Below are 13,318 nucleotides of genomic sequence, written 5' to 3'. Positions count from 1 at the left end.
AGACCAGCCACGAAATGCCCTTTGCGACGCTAGCAATTCCCAATTTAAATTAGTCATTTTTTAAAATTTTTTAGGCGGCGCCGGGGGGTTAAAGAAAATAAATGCATCCTTGAACAGACGGAAACTTAGGCCCTTTTTGAACTCCAGGAATTTTCTGGAAAATTTTGAAAGGGAAAAATATATTACTTTTTTTCACACTACAAAGATAAGTCTAGCGAACCCTTACGAGTTCAACTCCGCCTAGGCTTACCCAGTGCTCGTGGTTTACAGGTTGTTGCACGGATTCGTAGGGAATTAGTCCCGCCCTAAAATTTGGGTGGGGATACCCTATGTCATCCAAAAAAAAAAAAAAGGATAAACCAATATTCTTAAAATATCGTATTTTTTCACATTAAAAAAAGATAACTTGAACCAATATTTTTAAAACATCGTACTTTTGTTACATTAAAAAAGATAACTTGAACCAACCCACTCAATTTTTATTTAGAGGGACCTTCAATTTATAATGGTATTGCTCTAAATTAACTATAATTATATCATTTACCTCTAAATCGTGGAAAAGGAAAAAAATTTCAAAAATAATATTTCTGTCAGAAATTTTATTCTAGAAATCGAAATAGGGCGTTAGGGAGCGCGCTCTGAGGGGCCCTCCATGGCAAGGATGTGCCTTCCTAGTAGCAATTCTTCTTGAAAGTCGGGGGGTGAAGTTGATTAACAAAGAAAAGAAGGAGAATTATCGAAAACCTCCTTGACTGAAGTTTCTCAACAAGAAAATGCACAATTTTTAGATAATTACTAAAATTGCCATTTATTTAACTAAAATGGGTTTAAAATTTTTCTATCTATTTTACATTTATTAAGCACAGATTATTGTTTTATGCAAGGAAGTATTAAGCTATAATATCTTCATGGTGGGGGCCATTTGTTTATGATGGTTGCTAGGAAGACATGTTCAATTTTTTTTTTTTGGTGACATAGTCTAACATCTAATTCAGGGTGTCTGGTTGGACTATGGCCCATCTAGGAGATGATCTTAGGCTATGGCCCATCTAGGAGATGATCAATCATTTCGACGGTCAGATAAGAACGTAGACATGTGTATACACCAAATTTCGATGTATAACTATCAATAAAGCTGACCCAAAAGTGTAGAACACTGAGGTCAGTTGTTCAACTTCGGTTACCTATTAAAAGAGAGAAGAAAAAGTGTGTGTGCATATGGTAAGTTTTAAATGATAACAGGAAGTTGCTTGATAGTTCTCATGGGATAAACATAGTATAAAGTTTCTGAAAAAAACCTTAGAGACTGACAAATTCAAACTTCAAACCGAGTTTCATGTATGATGGCAAGCAGAGACAAGTGGTAAAAATTAAGATAAAAAAATAATAAAAGAAGAATCCTTACTGTCATGGCTATGATTTCTTCAGCTTTGAATTGGCCATCCCATGAATATTTTGTGACCTTTGAGAAGGCAGAAAGAAACAACCTTGCTGATCATAGCAAGACTCATGAACATTTCAATGGAAAACAAACTAATTAAAAATCACAGACAAGTCCCATTAATATTACTAAAACAAAAACAGACCCACTTAGATAAAATCTACCTCTTCCTCTGAAATCCATTTATTTACATGAAGATTTCAATCCATAAACACACCCCCCAAAAAAAAACTACTAAAACATTCATAGAAGACTACTTTTCCCATTGTTTTTGTTTAATATCCTCCTGTCAGTATGTAACATTTTGATCAGAGCAAAACTCATGAACATTTCAATGAAAAACAAACTAATTAAAAATCACAGACAAGTCCCATTAATATTACTAAAACAAAAACAGACCCATTTAGATAAAATCTACCTCTTCCTCTGAAATCCATTTATTTACATGAAGCTTTCAATTTATAAACACACCCCCAAAAAAAAAACTCTAAAACATCCATAGAAGACTACTTTTCCCATTGTTTCTGTTTAATATCCTCCTATCAGTATGTAACATTTTGATCAGAGCAAAACTCATGGACATTTCAATGGAAAACATCTAATTAAAAATCACAGACAAGTCCCATTAATATTAATAAACAAAAACAGACCCACTTAAATAAAATCTACTACTTCCTGTGAAATCCATTTATTTACATGAAGATTTCAATATATAAACCCACCAAGAAAAACAACTAAAACCAATATAGAAGACTACTTATCCCTCTTTTTGTCTAATGTTCTCATGTTAGTATGTAACATTTTGAAGATTTTCAGAACCAGAAACCTTAGTAGAGGGAAAATTAGCTAAATTTGGAGAAGCTTCCACCATTTTGTCCTGAAATCCATAGCCATTGAGGAAATCATAAGAAGACCCATAACTGAAATCCATCAAAAAAGCATCAATTTCACTAGCTCCATTCCCAGACCATGAAATGCAGTTGTTTTCTATAGGAATAGAGTAAGAATTTGGAACCCCTTGAGATGACGAAGAAGCCGAACCCGCTTGAGACGATGAAACACTATAACTGTTCAAATTTGGGCTAAAATCGGACACTCCCAAGGCGGCCGCAGGCAAAGGAAATGGAATGGGGTCATGAAGCAATGTCATAGAGTTTGAATTATGTTCCAAACCAACCCCCATTTTGGGCAAAATGGTGGAACCTTGGTTGAAAGGCGCTGAAAAATCATAACCGTAGCCTTTTCCTTTGGCAATTGAAACAGAACAAGGTGAAGAGCTGAGTTGGACATGATTGGTAGTATTGATATTAAGTTTGTTTGTGGAGTTTGGGTTTGTGGCCAATAGCTTTTTCTTCAACTTGGTGTTCCAATAATTCTTCACATCATTGTCTGTTCTCCCTGGCAGTTGAGAAGCTATAATAGACCACCTAAACCAAACCCAAAAATTTGAATTAGAAAATATGAAATCAGCAAAATTAATAAAAACACAGATAGTAAAATATTATTGGACTTGAGTTAATTAACCAACCTGCTCCCCAAAGTTTTGTAAAGAGTACATATGATATTATCTTCTTCCTCTGTAAAGCCTCCATGTTTGATGTCAGGTCTGAGATAATTAAGCCATCTCAAACGGCAGCTCTTGCCGCAGCGTCTAAGGCCTGAAACAGAGAAATTACAAGGGGTAAAATTGAGGAGGAAAAAAGGAAAGAATACAATGGGAAAAAGTATCAAAATTGGGAGAAACACATTGCTAAGAACCTTTTTTTGAGTGAGAATTCAGATAATGGGAATTGGGTATTTGAGAACTGTATAAAAGACAGAAAAATAAGCTACTTAATTGGGAAATGAGGGCTTAAGGGCTCAGCTAGAAACATAGTAAACCTGTTTTTTTGGATAATCAAGTGTAAAAATGCAAATAACTAAGAATTTGATACTCAACAAAATGAAATTGAAAAATAAAATACTCTTTGGGCTCTTGCTGTGAAAATATGAAGAAAGTAGAAAATGGGTATTACAAACCTGATTCAGCATAGAAGAAAAACCTCATTCATGGGATATTAGACATGGGTATTGAAGAAATGTAACAAAAAAAAGTGTCAAAAAAAATATATTTTTCCTGCTAAGTAAAGTTTTATGAGAAGAAACCACATAGATTACCAGATAATTAAGTCAAAGACATAAAAAAAAACCCTCATTTCAAACCTCTTGGAGTGAATCTTAGAAATTGGGAAATGGGTGATGGGGAGTTTCATTGAAAAAAAAAGAATAACTCTTCTTTTGTGATTCTTGTACAATTTGAAATTAGGGGAAGAAACAAAGAATTTGAAAAAATGGGTATCAAAGAAGTCGATTAAAACATAGAAAGAAAACCCCTTTCATGAATTTGAAAAATGGGTATCATAGAAATGAGTATACAAAACATGGGTTAGAAAAAGACAAGAGAAAAAAAAACCTGCTTTGAGGGGAAATGCAATCCAATTCCCACCAGTTCCGTACTTCTCAACATAGTTCTTAAGAGCTGTGTCTTCCTCAGGAGACCAAGGTCCCCTTTTCACGTTGGCCTTGTCACAACAAGGAGCTCTCCCCATGAGATTGATCAAAAGGGAACTCTGAGAGAGAAACAAGCTCTTAATTATATTATACAATGGAAGAAAAATCAATGGGCTTTGGTCAGCTTAGAAACCTTGACTTTGTGTGACCATCTTATAGAGGTTATTATATAGAGGTTTTTTAAGTTCTGTTTTTTTTTTTCTCAGCTTGCAGAGGAAGAGAACCCAGTCAACGTGGTATGCATGGAAACGGACAGAATATGGGGGAAAAAAATCTGAAGAAATCCGGAGGAAATCCAGATTCAGAGATTTCTAATTTTATCAACTACGGAAAATTTTGGACAAATGGCATTCATTAGTTTAGAGCTAATATTTGCCCCCAAATTTACCCCAGGCCGCCCCTATCTAAGTTTTTCAAATGACCAGCCGGTTGCAAGTGCAACCTCGCAGATGTGTCCAGGCCCCACCCCATCCTCGTCCTCATTTGAATCCTACTGGCATATGATCTAGGGGTGCAACTCGGGCCTAACTCACTTTGTGCTCGTCGGGTTCAAGCTGATTTCAGCTCGAGTTAAGTTGGCCCTTCTGAATCTCGGGTTGGGTTAGGGTTGAAAAAAATCCTAACTCCATTTTATTTTGGTTTAGGGTTGAGGCCTGGACCTATTGCGCAGGTGGGTGGGAGGGTCGGTTCTGTTTTTGGCTCACGTTTTGGCCTCAGCCGGAAATTTTTTTTCGCCGGCAACTTCGTTCGGTGGAAATTTCGGTGAAAATCTTATAATTTAGGTTGAAATTTTAAAAATTTTAAATTTCGGTCCAGGCCGAAATCCAAAATTTAGGTCTGAAATTTCGGATTTCGGTTGGAATTTAAAATCATGGTTATAACACAACAATAGTGCAAAGGTCCAACTTGACCCACGACTAACCATGTTTGTCTAGTTAAGGACCATAACATGGCTGTTTGGGCATTATATACATGGGCGATGTACATGTTGAAATAACAGGTAAAATGTGAAATGGTAGGATAACTGTACAGTGGGGATAGTTTTGATACAAATTTTGTGAAATCAAGATCACAAAATCCAGAGACAAATTACAGAGAAATTGTAATTGATGAAAGACCTTTTATATGTGTAACCCCTTTCTATGGGTATAGAGCCCACTTATGGAATTGGGTCAATTTGTAATTTAATACAAACAAATTTTAAATTTGATGTCAACAAATACCTCGGGCAAACTATTGCTACTGTTAACATATTGAATCGAAAGCAATTGAACTCAAGAGGCATCTATGAATGTGAGATATGTTTGGGACATTGTACTTTTACCATGTAGCAATTGCATAGAAATGCCCCGAGTGTGGCACAATCAGTTCAAATTCTTTCATAGGTGAATGCGTTCCAAATAAGTAGTTTCAGTCCTGGTTTTTTTAACAGACCAGACCCTTGCTTCTAGGGCCCTTGCCTTTTCTCTTCCTGCCTAATCAAAGTGTTTTGGTCTCATTGGGTCGGTTCATCATGCCAAACAAACCAAACAAAGATATTGCTCGTTTCGTATTTAGATATGCAGTGAAATTGGTCATGAAGGAGAAGGATGTGTCATTGGCTATAGTAACAACAGGTTTATACAATGGGCTGATCAAACAAACGGGATGGGGAAGGTGAAAAAAGAAGGTAATTTCTCTAACAACTTGATCTGCCTGGAGTAGTCACCAACCCCAACAAGCTAGCGCATTGGGTATTACATAACTTGGGGGAAAGTGGCTTTTGGGAAGGAAGTGACAAAAGCCATCAAAGGTGGGCCGCTTTCTGGTTTTCTTTTGGAAGTTACTTCTTGGCCGAAATTTTTAAATTTCGTTTTCGGCTTTCTCTCCGATCGTGGTCACAGATCAAAACAATGATGGGGAGAGTTACCTCACTCTTTCTCACTAACATGGGCTCTATTAAGCAAAGGGGTACCACCAAATTCTTTCTTTTCTTTTCTGTTTTTTTACAGGGTGGGGCACATTCCATTCAAGCCCTCACCCCTTCAGGTTGGGGCCGCCTCAAGCTAGTGCTATCGATCGCAAACAAAGAATAAGAAGAAGAGGAATCCCTTCTCATTTACCTACACTCATTTATTTACTTTTTAATTATTTATATTAATTTTCTTTCCCTCTCTTCTCTTTTTATTCCCTTCTATCATTCATTAAATCTCATAGGGTGATCATGTAGAAACTGACCCATTTTCTCATAGAGCGAAGGGTACAAAATAAATAAGATTGATTTTTTGATCAAACGTAGTATGTCAAATCTTTGGTTTTTCCTCTTGCTCAACAGATATCACATAGGTGCATCGTTTGAATTCATAACAATCATAACAGCGAAGTTCGTATCCTCCAATCATTAATGAACAATTTGTTGGACAATACTTGACATAGTTATCAAAAAACATATTGATTCCGAAATTAAGAGTATAATTAATGTTCGTTTCTTTCTAATATATATTCCCAATCTGCAATCAACAATGGTAAATCTATTGGGCACATACGAACACATGCTTCACTATGAAGCCCCATCCTCGTTGTAATGCATTGAAAAAGGTAATCTTTTGATTATGTTGTGATGGTTTGGTTAAAACGAACCCAATCTAACCCAGCCTGTCCCGATTTGAGAAATCAAGTTAGTCTGGTTTGGTTAGGGTTAGAGTAGCTTGGTTAGGATTGACCCTCCTCAGAGTTTCCAAATTACCCAATTCGATCTGGTCGATCATGGTTCTTGTAGAACTCTCCATTTCAATGAATACAAACAACTATGCTTCCAGACAACCAAAGTTCTGTTACCACTTGTTGGGAAGCAAGGCATTACTGTCGGTATGTAAATCAAATATCAAACAACACACAAATGTGTCATAGTTCTGATACCACTTGTTGGGAAGCAAGGCCTTCCTGTAGGTAGGTAAATCAAAGATCAAACAACCCACAAATGTGTCTGTGCATATGCTGGAAAAATAGACCACACCGCAGATAAAGTAATGCAAAGGAGGCATCATACATTGGGACGTAGATATTTTTTCCATTTGTTTATTTTTCTTCATTGTTATAATTGATATTCCTTCATAAGTCAAGATGAGAACGTAGCGAATAAATTTCCCCATACCGAACTCCTCATTTGCATTCTAGTTGTTCGATGAACCCAAATCATATGACCTAACTTACAACTAATATACAATTAGAAAGAAAAGAATGTGGTCATGAGGGTGAAATAAAAAATAATAAGGTTCATGTAAACTTATTACTGACTGTTATCACTGTCCGTCTCTGTCCTCTAGATCTTCTTCATGGACAACTCCAGTTATTTACTATACTCTCCAATAATTATCTTTCGGCCCAACCACATTGCCCAAGACTATATAGTATGAGATCTCAACAAATAACTTACCCCAACCAAATTGCTCATTTGCACTCTAGTTGTTTGATGCTTAGTTAACATAGAGCTGTTGGTTTTTCCGTTGACTCGCACACATGTCAGCCTCCTTGTTTCTTCATCAAATGATTGTCGGGTCTAGAGCGAGCGCACAAGTGCCACAGGGACACGCCATAAGGCCTCAGAATAGGGTGGCCCTGACAAAAGTAGGGGTGAATATATCAGCTCCAAAACTAGTTTTATTTATCACGAAAACATCTATTACGATTGTTAGATATCAGATTCATTTTCCAACCCACCAAGAAAAAAAAGATTCATTTTCTAGAGAAACATGTGGAAGATATCGTCTACTGACCTAGTATTATCTAGTACAGTACTAAGGATGCTCCTAGAAAGCATAAGAAAAGTTTGGATTTGAACATTTCAAATAGGAAACGTACAAAAACAAAGATGCAAAACAGAAATTTCTAGATCAGTAAAAGTAATGTCTGGAGGGGTGTGAATATCAAAAACAACTATCCACTTTTTCCCTGTGAGGGTATTTTTGTAAATAAATTTTAGAAAAAGCTTATGAAGACTAGAAACTAGAAAGGTTGGAACAAGAAGACTACTTGGGCGTCGATGAAAATAAAAAAAGGTGAACCCAACAAGATCTTTACCATTTTACCCTTTCATTTTAGCTTCCCTCTAACAAAGTCGTTTTTTTTATAAGAAATCATGATGTTTGAATTTGTCTTATTCGCTTTTAGAAAAATTTTACATTAATAAAATAACCCATGTTATGCATTTGCTTCATACTTTTTTCTGATACTTTTTGTGTAGCAAGAAATGAATAATGAGCTGCTAATAACGACTTAATAAAAGAGGGATATATTTACACCTTTTTTTCTCATAAGGACACCCTATTTTTATTTTAACCTCCCTCGGTTGTGTTAATGATTCACGAGGAGCTTCATTAGGCAAAGGAAATAGTTAAAATAAGGGAAAATTACATTTACACCCCCTCTAGTTTCTGACACATACATTTTTACCCCTGTGGTTCTAAACGTGACAACGACACCCCCTGTGGTTCCATTTGTTTTTTTAACTGGAAGGACCAGACGGCGAGGTGGAAATGACCAAAATGGCCTTGTCTTCCCCAACTGAAAATTAGGGTTTTCAGACTTGAAAACTAAAAATTAGGGCATGTAAATATTTTACGGCTTTTTTTGTTTTGTTTTGTTTTTACCAATGTTTTTTTCTTGAAATGTGGGTTTGATGTAGCGTTGGGGTGGGGTTTCATTGTCTGTGGTGGAGGTGACAGCGGTGGCTGGAGATGGCGACGGCAGCGGTGGCTGGAGGTGGCGGTGGTCAGAGGTGTGTTGGAGGCGGTGGGAAATGACGTAACCCTAATCCCTCTGCAAATGAGGATATTTCTGTCCTCAAAATATTAACCATGGTTAGTTTCAGTCTTTCCGACAGGTTAAACTGACGGACCGTTGACGGAGGGGGTGTACTTGTCACTTTTTGAAACCTCAGGGGGTTACTTGTCACCTTTAGAATCATAGGGGTACAAGTGTATGTGTCAGAAACTAGAGAGGGTGTAAATGTAATTTTCCCTTAAAATAAAAACAAGTGTGTACATATCAAAACAAATAAAAAAAAAGGATATAAATGTAACAGTCCCTCATAATTAAGAATATTTTAGGGGAGAATCATCTTGTACATGACGGATAAATTATATATGCACACTTAGTGTATAAACTATCCAAAGTCACAATCAATGAACTTGCCTACCAATGTGGACTCTTTGAAATACTAGCCATCCCCAATCTAGTTAAATATGGTCAGTACAATCAACATTATAGATGTTTGTACACTGAGTTTTAGTGTTTGCTTTATATACATAAAAAAACACGCAGAAAATGATGGGGAGTGATAAATCGACTCCCCAAATTGATAAATCGACTCTCCATGTGTCTTTCTCTCTCCTCTAGGTTAGAGAGAGAAAGAGGAGAGAGATAGACACATGGGGAGTCGATTTATCACTGCCCAAAATGATAGCCTCAATTCCATTTTTTTTTATAAAGTTCTAATTGGCTGATGATAACTTGTTGGGAATTGTAACATTCAATGACCCAAATTGGAAAATGATATGACACTCCCTTATTTTTATAGTGGCACTCTTCACTAAGAAATCTGTTTGTTTTGGATTGTCATGAGAACTGATTGTGAGGAGGCTTTGTTCACTTGCGTTCTTGGGAAATCAAATCTCGGGAAAACACCTCTCTTTTTCCCGAGAAAGCTAAAATAGTGGTGTTCACTTGTTTTCCCGAGAAACTAATAGGATTAGGTGGAAAATGTCAAAAATGACATGGAAAATCCCACAAATGACTTGAAAAAGAGTCTTTTCTCACAAGTGTGAGAAACCATTTCCCACAATTTTGATGAGATTTGCTTTTCCGGGAAAAAAAGTGAAAAAAGATGGGCAATCAGTTTCTTGGGAAACCTTTTCCTGCACAGTTCCTGTGCCCGTGAACAAGCACGGAAAACCTTTTCCTGCACAGTTTCTCAGGAAACCTTTTCTTTTCCTTTCCCGGGAAAACAAGTGAGAGCTTTTAATAGCAAATTAGAATAGTGTAAAGAAACGGAGGAGTGCCATTATTGAAACAAAGGAGTGAGAATATCATTTCCATAAAAATTACAAGGTTTTGTCCCTTGTGTTTTCATTAATACAACCGCCAACATGATTCACCACTTCAAATGTGATGTTTCCATTACATCAAAGAACATGCTTTGCAATTATGTCATTGCTTTTTGTTTTTAGTTTTTGTTGCTTTCTTTTGTAACCATCATTCCCATTGAAACCAACCTGGAAATCAGTAACTTTAGATATTGTAAGCCTGGTCAAAGACTTTTAATTGTAACACAGGAATTATATAATTAGGAATTGTCTGGTGTAGGTCAAATACATCGATCATTTAGTGTATATGTTATTCACCAGATTCTATACGCTGAGTGCACGTGAATTCCAATATTTTTCAAAACGTACAGCAGGTCCACTTCATAGTATGATCCAAACCGTTCATTAATTTGTTGGGACCCAATGTTAATGGGCTGTACCCACAAATCAAATCCTTAGGATGATCCTAACTCTCTAACTCTCTGATCTGTAGATGTACTGCACATCATAGAAACCTCCCTTAGGGGCTGTTTGGATGGTGTCATGCAACGAATACTTTTCTTGGAAAAAGTCTTCCCTAGGAAATGAGTTTTCCAATGGTTCGTTGACTCATTTTACAAAATTGATCTCTTTTTTTCTAGGAAACTTTCGACCCTATTGAACCCTTGCATTTTTCCTATGGATTTTTTTCCATAATTTTTTTATCATAATTTGTTACATCAATGAAAACAATTGTATCAATATATTGGAAAATACTTTGTCAATGTTATTCAAGAGATAGGGATTTGATAGGGAACACTGCAGAAGGCATTTCACAGATGGTCCTTTGCATGAGAGAGCAGCCACATAGGCTCATTTTTTCATCAGATTTTATCTTTATTCAGAATGTGGCTGCTCTCTCATGCAATAGACCATCTACAAAATGCCTTCTGCGGTGGTCCCTAGGAAATCCCACAAGAGATATTTTAGAAAGTCACAGTACACCTATATGAGTCGGGTCGGCTTTCGGGTTTCAGGTTTTTTTCTTTAAACCCGGCCCTATCTAAGATTGAGTCGGGTTTTCTAATTTAAAACCAGACCATACCTAAGACCCGTGATTTATAAACCCGACCCATGTTATCTTTAGGCCAGGTCGATGAAGGCAGGGTAAAACCCGACCCAAGTTGCACCCTACTTGGGACATACTTGAGGATGTCAGCTAGCATGTGTCAACCAAAGAGTTAAGGTAGTCAAGGTAGTCTAAAGTCATTTAATGAATAGTAATGAAAGAAGTTTCTCATGCAATAACGCCAAAAGAATAATAAATGAGACGTTGTTTATGGCCAGCAATCTGCTTTGGGCGTGTCGACATCTGCTTTTGAATTTTTGTATGCCGCCGTAGAGGATTTAAATTTTTTTTTTTTTTATATTTCCGCCGATGGGAAATGTTATCAGCACTACCAAATTTTGATGATCCCACTCTTCACTTTATTAAAAAGTAAGGTATGGCCCGTACCATAGGATGATCCAAACCGTCCATTAGATGGGCTACATCCTAAATAGTTGTGCCCCAAAAGTCATTTCCTTTGGTTGATCCTAACCCTCCGATCTAAAGACGATTAGGATCAACCCTCTAAAATTCAGTCTCTCTTAGATCGGAGGGTTAGGAACAACGTATGGAAATGATTTTTGGGGCACAACCTATTTATGATGTGGCCCATCTAATGGACGGTTTGGATAATCCTACGGTGCGGGCCATACCTTACGTTTTAATAAAGTCAGGAGTGTGATCATCAAAATATGGTAGTGCTAATAACTTTTCCCTGAACGATTTGTTTTTATTTTCAAAAGGAAGACTGGTTTAAATAGTTTGAAACACAAAAGAGCGCGAACGAAACCACCCCCACACCCTTTGCTATTATAGGGGTCTGAGGAAAGTTCCTCAGACCCCGACCCGAGCCAAGTTTTTTCCAAGAGCACGAACTAGCGTAAAGACCCGAGTTAATGATGAAATTACCCGAGTCAGCTCATTTTTATACTTGGCCGAGTTTTCATTGGAGTCCTAGTTTTGCCCTACAGAGTCTACCAAAAGCTCTTTCAACCCATCTAAGTAAATGAAAATTTTATCCAGTCAGTCATTTACTTACCCAAATAGCCGAGTTTAAGTTTCTTAACACTGGTTAAGATCTTGCCAATTGAGTACTTGGCTTTGGAAATGGCGGTCAACCCGCAGTGTGAATTAACTCATGGTACGTCCACCTTACTTCGTTTTTCAAGTCTGAAGTGGGACCACGCGACTTGTTTTCAAGACGTAACAGGGTACCCTTCGTGAAGTTTTTCCACCATTCACGTCTTGTGGGTGTCCCCAACTTATAGGTATGTCCCACTATAAAACCCACTGACAAATTCGAGGGTTACCGTTGATTAAGCTGGACTGCCAAATCAAACCTCCTAAACAACTACAAATTTTGGGTTTTGAATGTGGTATATAAGGAAGAGAGGGTTTGTACTCCTAATCACGCGAATTGAGTTTTAATGATGAGAAATGTTCCTTTATATAGCTTACGCCCCAAAAAATCAGTGTATCCAATCCACTTGATCACTATTAAGCAAATATCCGTGTGGGACCCATCTCCTTCTCCATGTACAAACATGGATATCATGATATGGTTTTGGTCTACGTCAAAGATAGAGAAGACTTGGTATTCAAAGATTCTAACAGAAGCTCACATGTCAACAAACAGGTGTTCAAATATCCCAACATTTTTCCATATAAAGCACTTAATGTCTTCCATGACAGATTATCAAAACGTCTTTCCCATCCATGAAAAAGATTTGAATCCTTCCACGTCTTTGAAAACCACAAATTTTGTGAGGACTTTAGAGGCTAATGATACGTATATGTTATGGTGTATGGCAGGAGTTGCAAGGTAGATATTGTAGGGATTTGCATTTTAGGTTAGTGGGTATGTGGTTTTGAGTCATGGGTGTTAGTTTTTATAATGTGTCATGTTAGTGGCAAGTGGGTTGATGAAGTGGCATTCTCATTGTACTTGTATTTAAGTTTATGTATATCAATGAAAGGGAGTGAGAAGAAAATTATAGCAACCAAGGGAAACTTTGTGGAGGAGAGTCATGGTTCCTCTCAATTTGTACCACTAGGAGGTCGGGTTGCCTCGAATCAACCTCTCTCCCCTCCTTTCCTATTTTCCGTTTGTTTGTTTGTGTTACGGCCAATTAGGCATGTAACAACTAAGGTCTTCTTTGTTTTAGATCTTGACAACCG

At 37.1% G+C, this 13,318-nt stretch overlaps 1 protein-coding gene across 1 annotated transcript; it reads right to left on the bottom strand.

The window, feature by feature from the left end:
- Window positions 1-2,019: 2,019 nt before the first annotated feature.
- Window positions 2,020-4,274, bottom strand: LOC143861337 (uncharacterized). Its single transcript, XM_077372272.1, has 3 exons — window positions 3,894-4,274; window positions 2,970-3,099; window positions 2,020-2,868 (listed from the first exon to the last, which is right to left on the bottom strand). The coding sequence occupies exons 1-3, from the start codon at window positions 4,027-4,029 to the stop codon at window positions 2,229-2,231; spliced, it is 906 nt and encodes a 301-aa protein (XP_077228387.1). The 5' UTR covers window positions 4,030-4,274; the 3' UTR covers window positions 2,020-2,228.
- Between the last annotated feature and the right edge of the window lie 9,044 nt (window positions 4,275-13,318).

Source organism: Tasmannia lanceolata, unplaced genomic scaffold, assembly GCF_043159265.1.
Source record: "Tasmannia lanceolata isolate RefF3 unplaced genomic scaffold, GAP_Taslan_0.1 ptg000003l, whole genome shotgun sequence".
In the NCBI taxonomy this organism is placed as follows: Eukaryota; Viridiplantae; Streptophyta; class Magnoliopsida; order Canellales; family Winteraceae; genus Tasmannia; species Tasmannia lanceolata.
This window is presented reverse-complemented; position numbering and strand designations above follow the sequence as displayed.